The sequence below is a fragment of the Rhinoraja longicauda genome, chromosome 41, assembly GCF_053455715.1.
Source record: "Rhinoraja longicauda isolate Sanriku21f chromosome 41, sRhiLon1.1, whole genome shotgun sequence".
NCBI lineage: Eukaryota > Metazoa > Chordata > Chondrichthyes > Rajiformes > Arhynchobatidae > Rhinoraja > Rhinoraja longicauda.
In genome coordinates this window covers 2552514-2568878 of record NC_135993.1, presented here as the reverse complement: position 1 = coordinate 2568878, position 16365 = coordinate 2552514, and the positions used below count along the sequence as shown (strand labels likewise).

The 16365-nt window shown below is 49.6% G+C and overlaps 1 protein-coding gene across 1 annotated transcript; it reads left to right on the top strand.

Annotated features, from left to right (window-relative positions):
• The first annotated feature begins 634 nt into the window (after positions 1 to 634).
• Positions 635 to 14504, top strand: mrpl28 (mitochondrial ribosomal protein L28). The gene is made up of 6 exons (XM_078430899.1): positions 635 to 755; positions 4085 to 4384; positions 5396 to 5548; positions 6922 to 7056; positions 9492 to 9578; positions 13496 to 14504. The coding sequence occupies exons 2-6, from the start codon at positions 4097 to 4099 to the stop codon at positions 13592 to 13594; spliced, it is 762 nt and encodes a 253-aa protein (XP_078287025.1). The 5' UTR covers positions 635 to 755; positions 4085 to 4096; the 3' UTR covers positions 13595 to 14504.
• Positions 14505 to 16365: the final 1861 nt, after the last annotated feature.

Sequence of the window (16365 nt, the reverse complement as noted above, 5' to 3'; positions counted from 1 at the left end):
GAAAATCATTTGCCACGCAGCCACAACAGTACAGAGTAAACGACACAAGACACACATCCATCACAGTGACTCCTCCAGACACCCCCTCACTGTGATGGAAGGCAAGAAAATGTCTTCTCTCTTCCCCCATGCTTCTCCCACGGACAGATAGTTCGACTTCTGCCGAGGCGACCGAGGCTCCTGACTCGCGCAGCCCCCACAAGGAGATGGAAGGTCCCGCGACCGAACCGCGCCGGGCGATGGAAAACTGTTCCCATAACCAGATTGTGATGTTCCCGGACAAGATGCTTTGTCCAGACCCCAGAGTAGAAGCACTGAAGGATCCACAGAGAGTTACTCCAGCATTTTGTGTCTCTATATATATATATTTGTGTGTGTATTTGTGAGTATTTGTATATATACACACACTGAACTTTTTTTTCTCTCGTTCATTATATTGTTTACTGTGTACTGTGTTTACCAATTTTGTTGTGCTGCAGCAAGTAAGATGTTCTATCTGGGGACACATGACAATAAAACACTGTTGATTCTCCTGATTGTTGGTTCAGGTCTTTTTTCGCGTTTCGCGTAGCCGACGGTTTGGCGACGTCCCCTTGAGTTGATGTCGGGGGAGGTGGTGATTGTGAGACGCTCCCTGGGCGTCGGCAAGGGGACGGGACCACAGGCGCGGCCTAGCGGGCGGGGAGAAGCCTGGGGCTGGCGTACGGTGCGGCCCGGGGAGAGAGAGAGAGAGAGCGGCCTGGGGCTGGCGTAAGGTGCGGCCTAGGGGGGATATGGAGGGGTGGAAGGAGGGATATGGAGGGGGAAGGGGGGATATGGAGGGTGAAGGGGGGATATGGAGGGGGAAAGGGGGAGATGGAGGGGGAAGGGGGGATATGGAGGGGGAAAGGGGGAGATGGAGGGATATGGAGGAGGGATATGGAGGGGAAGGGGGGATATGGAGGGGGGGAAGGAGGGATATGGAGGGGGGGATATGGAGGGGGAAAGGGGGAGATGGAGGGGGAAGGGGGGATATGGAGGGGGAAAGGGGGAGATGGAGGGATATGGAGGAGGGATATGGAGGGGAAGGGGGGATATGGAGGGGGAAGGGGGGAAAGGAGGGATATGGAGGTGAAGGGGGGATATGGAGGGGGAAGGGGGATATGGAGGGGGAAGGGGGATATGGAGGGGGAAGGGGGTGGGAAGGGGGGATATGGAGGGGGAAGGGGGGATATGGAGGGGGAAGAAGGGATATGGAGAGGTAAGGGGGATATGGAGGGGGAAGGAGGGATATGGAGGGGGAAGGAGGGATATGGAGGGGGGAGATGGAGGGATATAGGAAAAGAAGGGATGAAAGAGAGAGGGAGGATAGATATAGAGGGGTATAGAGAGACGGGGAAGTGGGGAGAAAGAAAAAAGGTAGAGAACTGGAGGGATTGAGAGGGGGAGAGAGAGGGAGTGAGACGGAGGGAGGGAGAGAGAGAAATGAATAGGGGAGAGGGATGGAGAGAAAGTGAGAGAGGGTTGGAGAGAGAGATGGAGGGAAGGAAGGAAGGAGAGAGGGGTATAGGGGGAGGGGGAGGAGGGAGAGATAGAAAGAAAAAGGAATAGGGGAGAGGGATGGAGAGAAAGTGAGAGAGGGCTGGAGGGAGGGAGAGATGGAGGGAAGGAGAGAGGGGTATAGGGGAGGGGGAGGAGGGAGAGATAGAAAGAAAAAGGAATAGGGGAGGGAGGGCAGAAGGATGGAGAGAAAGTGAGAGAGGGCTGGAGGGAGGGAGGGAGGGGGATAGGGGAGGGATGGATATCTAGAGGAGCGATATTTGTAGAGAGGGTGAGAGGGAGGGAAGGATAAATAGAGAGTGAGGAAGGGGAGGGAGGGAAGGAAGGAGAGATGGAGAGAGAGGAAGGGAGGGATAGATAGAGAGAAAGGGGGAGAGGGAGGGAAGAACAGGAGGACCCATGAGTATCTGGAGTTCAAGTCGGGTATTGCTGATCTATTTAGTCTTAGATTGTAGTAATAAGGAACTGCAGATGCTGGTTAATACACAGAAGGACACCAAGTGCTGGAGTAACTCGACAGGCCAGGCAGCATCTCTGGAGAAGATGGACTCGACCCGAAACTCCTGACCTGCTGAGTTATTCCAGCACTTTCCGTCCTTTTAGGTCTAGGTTTATTATTGCCACATGTACCGAGGTACAGTGAAAAGCTTTGCTATGCTATCCAAACAGATCAGATGTGCCACACACAAACACTACCAGTGAGATGTAAACCGGGTGGAGTTTAAACTAAAGGCACGGAAGAAAGCTAGTTAGGATTTTTACAAAGTGCTGGAGGAACCCAGTGGGTCAGGCAGCATCTATGGAGCAAATGGACAGGCGCCCTTCTTCAGACTGATGACCTGAAACGTTGCCTGTCCATTTCCCTCCACAGATGCTTCCCGCTGAGTTCCTCCAGCAGTCTTTTTTGGGTGGGGGGTTTGCTCGAGATTTCAAAATATTGCCCTCTGTAAAATTTCCCCGAGTGCTTTGGGAGTGGATGTTAAAGTGGGATAACGTAAGACTTGTGTGAACGGGAGGTTGATGGTCGGCAGGGACTTGGTGGATAGCCAATATACATGTTAGACTTTAGAGATACAGCACGGAAACGGGCCCTTCGGCCCACCGAGTTCGTGCGGCCCACCGAGTTCGTGCCGACCAGCAATCACCCCAATACACTGACACTATCCTACATACTACATACTGAAGAAGTAGCACGGTAGCGCAGCGGTAGAGTTGCTGCTTTACAGCGAATGCAGCGCCGGAGACTCAGGTTCGATCCTGACTACGGGTGCTGCACTGTAAGGAGTTTGTACGTTCTCCCCGTGACCTGCGTGGGTTTTCTCCGAGATCTTCGGTTTCCTCCCACACTCCAAAGACGTACAGGTTAATTGGCTGGGTAAATGTAAAAATTGTCCCTAGTGGGTGTAGGATAGTGTTAATGTACGGGGATCGCTGGGCGGCACGGATATGATATGATACTGCAGTATGTAATCTGCATGTCTTTAGAATGTGGGAGGAAATTGGAGCACCCGGGAAAACCTCACGGGGAGAACGTACAAACTCCGTACAGGCCACACCAGTAGTCAGGATCGAACCCGGGTTTCCGGCACGGTGAGGCAGCAACTCTACCGCTGCGCCACCGTGCCCACCAGATCAGCAATACTCTACTTGAATTTGGTTAACACTCTGCTGGAAAATCTGCCACATAACTGTGGGCGCTTGTTCAATGCAGCTACAGATTGGCACCTTGTTTGGTATCACTTTTTTGACTTAGAATGTCTTTTTATTTTAAGCTTGGTTATAAATGTAATTAGCTATGAAGTGCCAAAGGTAGACATAAAATGCTGGAGTAACTCGGCGGGTCAGGCAGCATCTGCCCAGGACAGGATGGCCCTGCAGAGAGTAGTGCGTTCGGCAGAACGCACCATGGGAACTACACTCGTCCCCCTGCAGGACCTATACATCAGGAGGTGCAGATCCAGAGCCAGCAACATTATGGGGGACCCCTGCCACCCCAGTAACGGACTGTTCCAGCTGCTACGGTCAGGCAAATGCCGTGAAAACGGAGAGGATGAGACGGAGTTTCTTCCCACAGGCCATCAGGACTGGCAACTTTTATAACTCCAGGGACTAAATATTGTCTTCTCTATATTAACTTTATTAACTTTATTTATATGCTGTAACTGTAATTCTTTTTTGTGCACAATCCGCAGGCATTGCCACTTTCATTTCACTGCACATCGTGTATGTGTATGTAACAAATAAACTTGACTTGACATCTCTGGAGAAAAGGAATGGGTGATATTTCGGGTCGAGACCCTTCTTCAGTCTGGAGAAGGGTGTGGACTCCAAACGTCACTTATTCCTTTTCTGCCAAGATGCTGAGTTACTGTCAGCATTTAGATTTTATCTTCAGTGTAAACCAGCATCTGCAGTCCCTTCTCACACATAGTTATGAAGTGCCCCCTGGGCCTTCTAGCTTGCTGCGTTTTGACTCAGGCGGGATTGCTACCGGTTAATTGTTCCTGCTTTTCCCTGTAGTGACTCATTTCTGTTTCTGCACCAGGTGGGCTGAGAGATGCCACTGCACAAGTATCCGCCCAAGATCTGGGCAGCTCTGCGGCTCAAACAGGGAATCCAGTCACGGCTGCCGGCTCATTATCTCCGCTCCCTCAACGAGAGCCAGGAGCCCACGCCCGTTCACTTTAAACCACACGGTGTTAAATACAAGCCGAACCCACGTACGGGGCAGCCGGAGCGGGTCGAAGACATCCCGATCCCCCTCTACTTTCCCCCAGAGTCACAGCGTGGGTTGTGGGGCGGAGAGGGCTACGTGAGAGGGTACAGATACGCCAACAATGACAAGGTATGGAATCACACTTCAATTTACACCAAAAAGCTTTAAGAGATTATAGACAATAGGTGCAGGAGGAGGCCATTCGGCCCTTCGAACCAGCACCGCCATTCAATGTGATCATGGATGATCATTCTCAATCAGTACCCCGTTCCTGCCCTCTCCCCATACCCCCTGACTCCGCTATCCTGAAGAGCTCTATCCAGCTCTCTCTTGAATGCATTCAGAGAATTGGCCTCCACTGCCTTCTGAGCCAGAGAATTCCACAGATTCACAACTCTCTGACTGAAAAAGTTTTTCCTCATCTCAGTTCTAAATGGCCTACCCCTTATTCTTAAACTGTGGCCCCTTGTTCTGGACTCCCCCAACATTGGGAACATGTTTCCTGCCTCTAACGTGTCCAACCCCTTAATAATCTTATACGTTTCGATAAGATCTCATCTCATCCCTCTAAATTGCAGTGTATTCAAGCCTAGTCGCTCCAGTCTTTCAACATATGATAGTCCCGCCATTCCGGGAATTAACCTAGTTAACCTACGCTGCACGCCCTCAATAACAAGAATATCCTTCCTCAAATTTGGAGACCAAAACTGCACACAGTACTCCAGGTGCGGTCTCACTAGGGCCCCGTACAACTGTAGAAGGACCTCTTTGCTCCTATACTCAACTCCTCTTGTTACGAAGGCCAACATTCCATTGGCTTTCTTCACTGCCTGCTGTACCTGCATGCTTCCTTTCAGTGACTGATGCACTAGAACACCCAGATCTCGTTGTGCGTCCCCTGTTCCTAACTTGACACCATTCAGATAATACTCTGCCTTCCCATTCATACCACCAAAGTGGATAACCTCACACTTATCCACATTAAACGCTGCGCTGTATCTCTGTATCTCTAAACTAAACTCAGCCCGGTGTCCCGGGTGAAGCCAGCTGCCGTGCGGTTCTGCACTCAGCCCGGTGTCCCGGGTGAAGCCAGCTACCGTGCGGTTCTGCTCACTCACCGCCTGCTCATCTCCTCTGCAGCTCTCCACCCGATTGAGGAAAACATGGAAGCCACAGATCTTTGAGCGGCCACTCTACAGTGAGATCCTGGACACCACCTTCACCGTCTCAGTTACCATGCGGACCCTGGACCTGCTGGACACTTGCTACGGCTTCGACTTCTACATCCTCAAGGTCGGTCTTCTTCACAGCTGAAGTGTTAATTCTCTTTTTCTATTCTTTTTTAGAGATACAGGGAGGAAACAGGCCCTTCGGCCCACCAGGTCCGTGTCACCCATTCCTTCTATTCTGCCTGTCCCGCTGAGTTACTCCAGCATTTCGTGTCTAGTTTAGTTTGGTGAAACAGCGCGGAGAAAGGCCCTTCGGCCCACCGGGTCTGGGCCGACCCGTGATCCTCGCACACTAACGCTATCCTACACACACCAGGGACAATTTTTACATTTACCAAACCGTAACTGCTTGTCTTTAGAGTGTGGGAGGAAACCGAAGATCTCGGATAAAACCCACGCGGTCTCAGGGAGAACGTACAAACTCCCTACAGACAGCACCCGTAGTCGGGATCGAACCCGGGTCTCCAGCGCTGTAAGGCAGCAACTCTACCGCTGCGCCACCGTGCCGCACTTTCTTTCCACAAATTCTGCCTGATCTGAGCGTTTCCACCACTTTCTGTTCTCATTGTTCACAAATGTGAGCCATTAGGAAAATCCTAATCCTGGATTAAATAAGGATTTCATTGGACAATTTTCCACACAGAGGGTGGTGGGTGTATGGAACGAGCTGCCGGAGGAGGTAGTTGAGGCTGGGACTGTCCCAACGTTTAAGAAACAGTTAGACAGGTACATGGATAGGACGGGTTTGGATGGATACGGACCAAACACGGGCAGGTGGGACTAGTGTAACTGGGACATGTTGACCAGTGTGGGCAAGTTGGGCCGAAGGGCCTGTTTCCAGCCTATATCACTTTCTGACCATGATGTATGATAATAAAACACCCTTGACTCTTGAAATTTAATAGTGCCTCGAGATTATGTACGTCTGACAGCAGATGTATGACATGAATATATGTATACGGTCATAACGAATAGGAGTAGAATTAGGCCATTCGGCCCATCAAGTCTACTCCGCCATTCAATCATGGCTGATCTATCTCTCCTTCCTAACCCCATTCGCCTGCCTTCTCCCCATAACCTCTGACACCCGCACTAATCAAGAATCTATTTATCTCTGCCTTAAAAATATCCACTGACTTGGCCTCCACAGCCGTCTGTGGCAAAGAATCCCACAGATTCACCACCCTCTGACTAAAGAAATTTCCCCTCATCTCCTTCCTAAAAGAACGTCCTTTAATTCTGAGGCTGTGCCCTCTGGTCCTAGACTCAACCACTAGTGGAAACATCCTCTCCTCATCCAATATAACGTGTAGTCCCATCCACCACTGACGGCTGAGTGAATCATCCTGCAAGTGTACGCTCTGGGGACATTTTTGGGGGAATGTTACTTCTCAGCCAAGATACTTCTCATTTAATTTCTTGCATATTGTTCTTCAGACGCCGAAGGTGGACCTGAATTCAAAGCTGGGAATGGACCTGAAGCGGGCGATGCTGCTGAGACTCGTACGGAAGGACACCGAGCTCTACCCCAATGACCCAGAGAAACGAGAACGCATCTACGACAAATACAAGGTCCAGCGTGAAGCTTAGAAACATAGAAACATAGAAAATAGGTGCAGGAGGAGGCCATTCGGCCCTTCGAGCCTGTACGCACCGCCATTCAATATGATCATGGCTGATCATCCAGCTCAGTAACCTGTACCTGCCTTCTCTCCATACCCCCTGATCCCTTTAGCCACAAGGGCCACATCTAACTCCCTCTTAAATATAGCCAATGAACTGGCCTCAACTACCTTCTGTGGCAGAGAATTCCACAGATTCACCACTCTCTGTGTGAAGAAATGTTTTCTCATCTCGGTCCTAAAAGACTTCCCCCTTATCCTTAAGCTGTGACCCCTGGTTCCGGACTTCCCCAACATCGGGAACAATCTTCCCGCATCTAGCCTCTCCAACCCCTTAAGAATTTTATATGTTTCTATAAGATCCCCCCTCAGTCTTCTAAATTCCAGCGAGTACAAGCCCAGTCTATCTAGTCTTTCCTCATATGTAAGTCCCGCCATCCCAGGGATCAATCTGGTGAACCTTCTGTGTACTCCCTCTAAGGCAAGAACGTCTTTCCTCAGGTTAGGAGACCAAAACTGCACACAGTACTCCAGGTGTGGTCTCACCAAGGCCCTGTACAACTGCAGTAGAACCTCCCTGCTTGGTTTAGTTTACTTTAGAGATACAGCGGGGAAACAGCGATCCCCGCACACTAACACTATCCCATACCCACTAGGGACAATTTTTAAATTTACCAAGCCAATTAACATACAAACCTGTACGTCTTTAGTGTGTGGGAGGAAACCGAAGATCTCGGAGAAAACCCACGCAGGTCACGGGTTTAGGTCATACCGAACGTACAAACTCCATACAAACAGCGCCCGTAGTCGGGATGGAACCCGGGTCTCCGGCGCTGCATTCGCTGTAAGGCAGCAACTCTACCGCTGCGCCACCGTGCTGCAGAAATTGGATTTCTTGGGCAAGCTGTCCTTTATAATGGCCCAAAGCACTTTTGAAGTTGTAGAGCCATATAGCACATAAAACAGGCCCGGAAACTTTCTTAAAAATCTCTGCCTGAAAGTGAGATTGTCAGATTTCTTCACGGAGGACATTCATGCAGTCGTGGCTGGAGTTGTTCTCCTTAACGTTGTCAGGAATTTAAATTGCAAGGGGATTACGTTTCCAGTGGTCGTAAGACCAGTGAGCTAAGGCCACACTGTGGTGCAGCACATCTAATGGATGGACACAAAATGCTGGAGTAACTCAGCGGGTCAGGCAGCATCTCTGGAGAGAAGGAATGGGTGACGTTTCGGATCGAGACCCTTCTTCAGACTTAGTATATTCAGATCTAGTCGAGCTGCTGCCTCCCAGCTCCGGAGATCCGGGTTTAATCCTGACCTCGAGTGCTGTCTGTATGGAGTTTGCACGTTCCCCCGTGAGGGTTTCCTCCAGATCCCAAAGATCGGTAGCGCAGCGGTAGAGTTGCTGCTTTACAGCGAATGCAGCGCCGGAGACTCAGGTTCGATCCTGACTACGGGTGCTGCACTGTAAGGAGTTTGTACGTTCTCCCCGTGATCTGCGTGGGTTTTCTCCGAGATCTTCGGTTTCCTCCCACACTCCAAAGACGTACAGGTATGTAGGTTAATTGGCTGGGTAAATGTAAAAATTGTCCCTAGTGGGTGTAGGATAGTGTTAATGTACGGGGATCGCTGGGCGGCACGGACTTGGTGGGCCGAAAAGGCCTGTTTCCGGCTGTATATATATGATATGATGATATGATATGAGATGCAGGTTTGTAGGTTAAATCATTGATTGAAAAATACCGCATGGAAACAAGGCCCTTCGGCCCAACGAGTCCGAATCAGCCATCAAACGCTCATTGGCACGAATCCATTTATACTTCTACCCACTTCTTCCCATCAACTCGCTTCAGACTCCAGCATTCCACGCTGGTCATTGATCGCCCGTTTACACTCGTTCTATGTCATCTCACTTTCGCATCCACTGCCCACACACTAGGGGGAATTTACACAGGGCCAATTGACCTAAAAACCTGCACGTCTTTGAGACGTGGGAGGAAACCGGAGCACCCAGAGAAAGCCTGCATGATCACAGTGAGAACGGGCAAACATCACACAGCCAGCACCCGAGGAAGTGGATATTGAACCCGGATCTCGGGCACTGTAAGGCAGCAGTTCTATCAGCTGTACCACTGTGCCGCCCAAATTGGCCGCTGTAAGTTTCCCGTGGTGCGTATGTGAATGCTAGACTCTGTAGTAAGTTGGTGGGGATGTGGGGAGAATTCAAAGGATTAGTGCCGACGAGCGTTTAATGTTCGGAGCAGACTCCGTGGGACAAAGGGGATGTTTCTGTGTTATATTTTTATGTGTGCAGAAATGCAGCAATTACTTCAAGGGTATTTTGTGGTGCTGCTGAAACTGACGCGAGTCTCCATTTTGCTGCAGGCGTTTGTGATCCCTGAAGAGGAGGCGGAGTGGGTCGGGCTGAACCTCGAGGAAGCTGTGGAGAAGCAGAGGTTGTTGGAGAAAAAGGTAACAAGGATTCTCAGAGTCACAGAGCTGGACAGCAGGGAAGCTAGGCGATGGGATGTGTAGGAACATTAACACTATCCTACACACACTGGGGACGATTTACATTTATAGCAGCACGATGGCACAACGGTCGAGCTGCTGCCTCACAGCACCAGAGACCCGTGTTCCATCTTGACTACGGGTGCCGTTTAGTTTAGTTTAGAGATACAGCGAGGAAACAGGCCCACCGAGTCCGCGCCGACCAGCGATCCCCGCACATTAACACTATCCTACACGCACTAGGGGCAATTTACATTCACAGGGTGGCGCAGCGGTAGAGTTGCTGCCTTGCAGCGAAGGCAACACCGGAGACCCGGGTTCGATCCCGACTACGGGCGCTGTCTGTACGGAGTTTGCACGTTCTCACCGTGACCTGCGTGGGGTTTTTTCCGAGATCTTCAGTTTCCTCCCACACTCCAAAGACGTGCAGGTTTGTAGGTTAATTGGCTGGGTAAATGTAAAAATTGTCCCTAGTGTGTGTTGGATAGTGTTAGTGTGCGGGAATCGCTGGGCGGCGCGGGCCCGGTGGGCCGAAAGGGCTGTTTCCGCGCTGTTTCTCTAAACTGCAGATGCCGTTTTACACCGAAGATAGACACCAAATGCTGGCATACCTCAGCGGGTCAGTCTGAAGAAGAATCTCAACCCGAAACATCACCTATTCCTACTTTAGAGATGCAGCGCCGAAACAGGCCCTTTGGTCCACCGGGTCCGCACCGACCAGCGATCCCTGCACATCAACACTATCCTACACACACTAGGGACAAATTACAATGATACCAAACCAATTGGCCAGAGATGCTGCCTGTCCCGCTGAGTTACTCCAGCATTTTGTGTCTATCTTCGGTGTCAACCAGCATCTGCAATTTCTTCCTACACATGGTGCCTCAGCTGCTGTTTGGTCTCCCCGTGACCCAGGGTCATTTCCTTCCATCTCCCAGGGGGCCGTCACGAGCAGAGCTGTCGGCAGCTTCACCACCGAGAGACTCGCGTATCAGTTCCCCCGGGCGCAAAGTGACAATATTGACTACGAGGTTAATTCCCGGAATCGCGGGACTGTCGTACGTTGAAAGACTGGAGCGGCTAGGCTTGTATACACTGGAATTTAGAAGGATGAGAGGAGATCTTATCGAAACGTATAAGATTATTAAGGGGTTGGACACGTTAGAGGCAGGAAACATGTTCCCGATGTTGGGGGAGTCCAGAACAAGGGGCCACAGTTTAAGAATAAGGGGTAGGCCATTTAGAACTGAGATGAGGAAAAAACTTTTTCAGTCAGAGAGTTGTGAATCTGTGGAATTCTCCGCCTCAGAAGGCAGTGGAAGCCAATTCTCTGAATGCATTCAAGAGAGAGTTAGATAGAGCTCTTAAGGATAGCGGAGTCAGGGGGTATGGGGAGAAGGCAGGAACAGGGTACTGATTGAGAATGATCAGCCATGATCACATTGAATGGCGGTGCTGGCTCGAAGGGCCGAATGGCCTCCTCCTGCACCTATTGTCTATTGTCTACTATGAAAAGCTACTGAGCATTACTCATGCTGCTACCTATCTGCCATTTTACTTTACTATCACCATTGTTTATTGATATATTGCAATTAAGATTATTTATTTATCTTAAGCCCTAGTTAAATAACATTCTTTTTCAATTGTGTCCTGTGCTTTTATGTTAGTATATTATTCACCAATGGAGTGGCAATAATAATTTTGTTGTATGCAAACTTTCCACGACAAATAAAGGCATTCATTCATTAAACCGTTCGTTTCTCTGACATTGGCGGTTTAGATCATGAGTTAAGTCAGATGTTTCACTCTCACAAACCCCACAAGGGAGAACTATTTCCACGTCTGCCTTGCCTTGTACATCATCCAGTGCCTGCATTAGCCTTGGCTAGTTGTTTTAGTTTAGTTTAGAGACACAGCGCGAAAATAGGCCCTTCCGTCCAACAAGTCCACGCCGACCAGCGATCCCTGCACACAAACACTACCCCCCACACACCAGGGATAATTTACAATTCTACCAAGCCAAATGGCCTACAAAGGTAGACACAAAATGCCGGAGTAACTCAGCGGGTCAGGCAGCATCTCTGGAGAGAAGGAATGGGTGACGTTTCGGGTCGAGACCCTTCTTCAGATTGATGTCGGGAGGGAGCAGGACAAAGATAGGATGTAGTCGGAGACAGGAAGACTAGTGGGAGAACTGGGAAGGGGGAGGGGATAGAGAGGGAAAGCAAGGGCTATCTGAAGTTAGAGAAGTCAGTGTTCATACCTACACATTTTGCCACTCCACTGCGATTCCTGCACAATTGGCCGACAAACTGGGTTGGATCCTGACTACGGGTGCTGTGTTTATGGAGTTTGTACGTTCTCCCTGGGACCACGTGGGTTTCCTCCGGGTGCTCCTGTTTCCTCCCACATTCAAGTCAAGTCAAGTCAAATTTATTTGTCACATACACATACACGATGTGCAGTGAAATGAAAGTGGCAATGCCTGCGGGTCTTTAGTGCAGTTAGATACAGCGCGGAAACAGGCCATTCAGCCCACTGATTCCATGCCAACCAGCGATTCCCGCACCCTAGCACTATTCTCGTATTAACAGCAGAATAGGTGTCGAGTTATTCTTCACCGGCACTTAAAAGAATGCAGAGGAAGTGTTGGAACATGTGTTACAATATTTGTATTTCCCTAGAAACATAGAAAATAGGTGCAGGAGGAGGCCATTCGGCCCTTCGAGCCAACACCGCCATTCATTGTGATCATGGCTGATCATCCACAATCAGTAACCTGTGCCTGCCTTCTCCCCATATCAAGTCAAGTCAAGTCAAGTCAAGTTTATTTGTCACATACACATACACGATGTGCAGTGAAATGAAAGTGGCAATGCCTGCGGGTTGTGCACAAAAAGAATTACAGTTACAGCATATAAATAAAGTTAATAAGTTACTATTAGTGTCGACAAAAATTTAGTCTCTGGGGTTATAAAAGTTGACAGTCCTGATGGCCTGTGGGAAGAAGCTCCGTCTCATCCTCTCTGTTTTCACAGCGTGACAGCGGAGGCGTTTGCCTGACCGTAGCAGCTGGAACAGTCCGTTGCTGGGGTGGTAGGGGTCCCTCATGATCTTGCTTGCTCTGGATCTGCACCTCCTGATGTATAGGTCCTGCAGGGGGACGAGTGTGGTTCCCATGGTGCGTTCTGCCGAACGCACTACTCTCTGCAGGGCCATCCTGTCCTGGGCAGAGCTGTTCCCAAACCAGACTGTAATGTTGCCGGACAGGATGCTCTCTACAGCCCCAGAGTAGAAGCAATGGAGGATCGTCAGAGACACTCTGAATTTCCTCAGTTGTCTAAGGTGGTAAAGGCGCTGCTTAGCCTTACCCACCAGTGCGGCAATGTGCGTTGCCCATGTCAGATCCTCTGCGATGCGGACTCCCAAGTATTTAAAACTGCTCACCCTATCCACAATAGACCCATTTATCTCCAGTGGCGTGTACGTCCTTGGATGTTTAGCCCTTCTGAAGTCCACAATCAGCTCCTTTGTTTTAGTGACATTCAAGAGGAGGCTATTGTCCTGACACCAGAGTGCCAGATCAGCCACCTCCTCCCGGTAGGCCTTCTCATCGTTGTTGGAGATCCGGCCAACCACCACAGTGTCATCAGCAAACTTGATGATGGAGTTTGAGCTGAACCTGAACCTGTCTATTCCAAAGACATACAAGTTTGTAGGTTAATTGGCGTGTGTAAATTGTCCCTAACTTGTAGGACAGTGATCGTGTACGGGGTGATCGCTAGTCAGCGTGGACTCGGTGGGCCGATGGGCCTGTTTCCACACTCTGACTCTAAAGTAAAGTCAACTAAAGGTATTTTTAAATAACTTTCTTTCAGGACCCGGTGCCGCTGTTCAAGGTTTACGCTGAGGAACTTATGCAACAGCTTCAGGCTCAGCATCTGTCAGAACCAGCAGTCGTGGAAAAGGAGTCGTAGCCAAGATGGGGCTCTTGCCATCCGCGGGGGCAGTGGCTTCCTTGGCCAGCGAAACATCTTGACAAAAACCTACTGCCTGGCTGCGGCCTCGAAAACAGATGAAACTGGGGTTAAAGTAACATTGTAAGATCATCGTCAGAGCTAATCACTCGAGCTGGACTTGTGGTTTTGCAACATGGGCATAATGTTCACTTGTGCAGTGTAATTGTTAAATAACTTCATTACCAAGACAAGATGCTTAATCCGAGCGCAGAGTGCTGGGGAAACTCAGCGAGTCAGGCTGCATCTGTGGAGGGATTGGACAGGTGACGTTTCAGGACAGGACCCTTCTTCAGACTGAGGTCCCCCTAGTCTGACCAACAGTACCGTCACCTGTTCTCTGGGAGGTAGAGCCGCTGCCTCACAGCGCCCGACGCCTGGGTTCCATCCTGGCCTCGAGCGCTGTCTGCATGGAGTTTGTACGTTCTCCCTTCGACCGCGTGGGTTTCCTCCGGGTGCTCCGGTTTTCGTCCCACATCCCAAAGACGTGCGGGTTTGTAGATTAATCGGCCCTCTGTAATTCGCCCCCCCAGAGTGTTGTGAATGGATGAGAGAGCAGGATGACATAGACCCAGTGTGAACTGGTGATGGATGGTCAGCATGGATTCGATGGGCCGAAGGTCCTGTTTCAGTGCTGTATGTCTCACCCCCTCCACAAGATGCTGCCTGACCTGCTGAGTTCCACCAGCACTTTTGCTCAAGATTCCAGCGTGTGTAGTTTCTTCTTTCTTGTACAAGATGCATATGTTGTGAATATGTTGCTGTTCCATTGAATAACCTGATGGATGGATATACTTTCCAAAATCCCAGCAGCTGTAAATGACTCTATTTCAAGTCTGTTTACACAGAAAACATTAAAATGGGTTTATCACTTCGATTAATTTATTTCAGAGTTTATTGTTCACGTAATCAAATGATGTTGATCACACATACTCTAGTCCAGCCACATTATTATTATGTCAATTGAGGGCAGTCACGATGGCGCAGCGGTAGAGTTGCTGCCTTACAGCGAATGCAGCGCCGGAGACCCGGGTTCCATCCTGACTACGGGCGCTGTCTGTACGGAGTTTGTACGTTCTCCCCGTGACCTGCGTGGTTTTCTTTCCAAGATCTTCGTTTTCCTCCCACACTCCAAAGACGTACAGGTTTGTAGGTTAATTGGCTTGGTAAATGTGAAAATTGTCCTTTAGTGGGTGTGGGATAGCGTTAATGTGCGCGGATCGCTGGTCGGCGCGGACCCGATGGGCTGAAGGGCCTGTTTCCGCGCTGTATCTCTGAACTAAACAAATCTAAACTGAGGTTTCACACAAAATGCCTCTCCATAAGCCACAGGCCAGACTGACATCATCAGTAGGGTGCTGAGGGAAAGCTTCACAATTTGAGGTGTTATCTTCAGGTTTATCTGTTAAAAGGGTTTGTAGGTTAAACTGCCTCTGTAAGCTGCCCCTAGGGTGTGGATGAGAACGTGGGAGAACATAAAATCAGTGGCGCAGCGGTAGATTTGCTGCCTCACAGCGCTCGAGACCCAGGTTCAATCCAGGTTGAATGGGTGCTGTTTGTACAAAGTCCGTACGTTCTCCCGGTGACCGCGTGGGTTTTCTCCGGGTGTTTTCCTCCCACATTCCAAAGTCGCGCAGGTTTGTAGGTTAATTGGCTTCGGTAAAATTGTAAATTGCCCCTAATGTGTAGGATGGGAAAAAGGTCTAACATAGAACTGCTGTAAACAGGTGAGCAATGGTCAGTGTGGACATCAGAGGGCCTGTTTCCATGCTGTATGTTTAAATGAAACTAAATTAAACTAATCAAAAGTAAATTAAACTAAAATAAAGAACCCTGAGCAGCAGACTTGTGGGAGTGCTTCCGGCTGCCCCAATAAAGGGCGCACTGTGGCGCAGCGGTAAAGTTGCTACCTCACAGCGCCAGAAACCCAGGTTCGATCCTGACCATGGGTGCTGTCTGTACGGAGTTTGTACGTTCTCCCCGTGACCTGCATGGGTTTTCTCCGGCTGCTCCGGTTCCCTCCCACATTCCAAAGACATGCAGTTAATTGGCTACGGTAAAATTGTAAGTTGCCCCAAGTGTGTGTAGGATAGTGTTAGTGTGCGGGGTGATCGCTGGTCAGCACGGACTCGGTGGGACGAAGGGCCTGTTTCCGCGCTGTATCTCTGAATTAAACTAAAGTAAACCTGAAACATGAAAAATTCCACATTTGCTGTCTGACCTTTCGAGTGTTTCCATCATTTTCGGTTTCTCTTATCACGAGGGTTAAGGTCTTTCTCTTAATGTTAGGGTCATGTGGTTAAGGGTGAAAGATGGTGGGGTGGTGATTCATGGGCAGAGCTGCCCTTTAAGTGTTTGCAGCTCTTCCACACTGACGTAGCTTCTAACATTGAAAGAGGAACTCTCAGGCTGTGAGCAGGTAGAATGGGAAGGCCACTAGGCATGTAGCTTCAGATAGCTGGGTTTCTGGGGGAAGTAATCAATCTGTGCTCAGTTTCGGATGCAAATTTCAATGCTGGTTAAATAGCTACAAACAGAAAAGGTGAACAAGAACTAGAAATTGGAACTAAAACATGGAACGGTTTCGAAAGATATGGAACAAACGCAGGCTGGTAGGACTAGTGTAGATGGGCCATCTTCATCGAATGTGGTAGTTTGACCCTGGACACAACTGGACAGATAACTGTGTAGGAAAAAAACTGCAGATGCTGGTTAAAATCGAAGGTAGACAC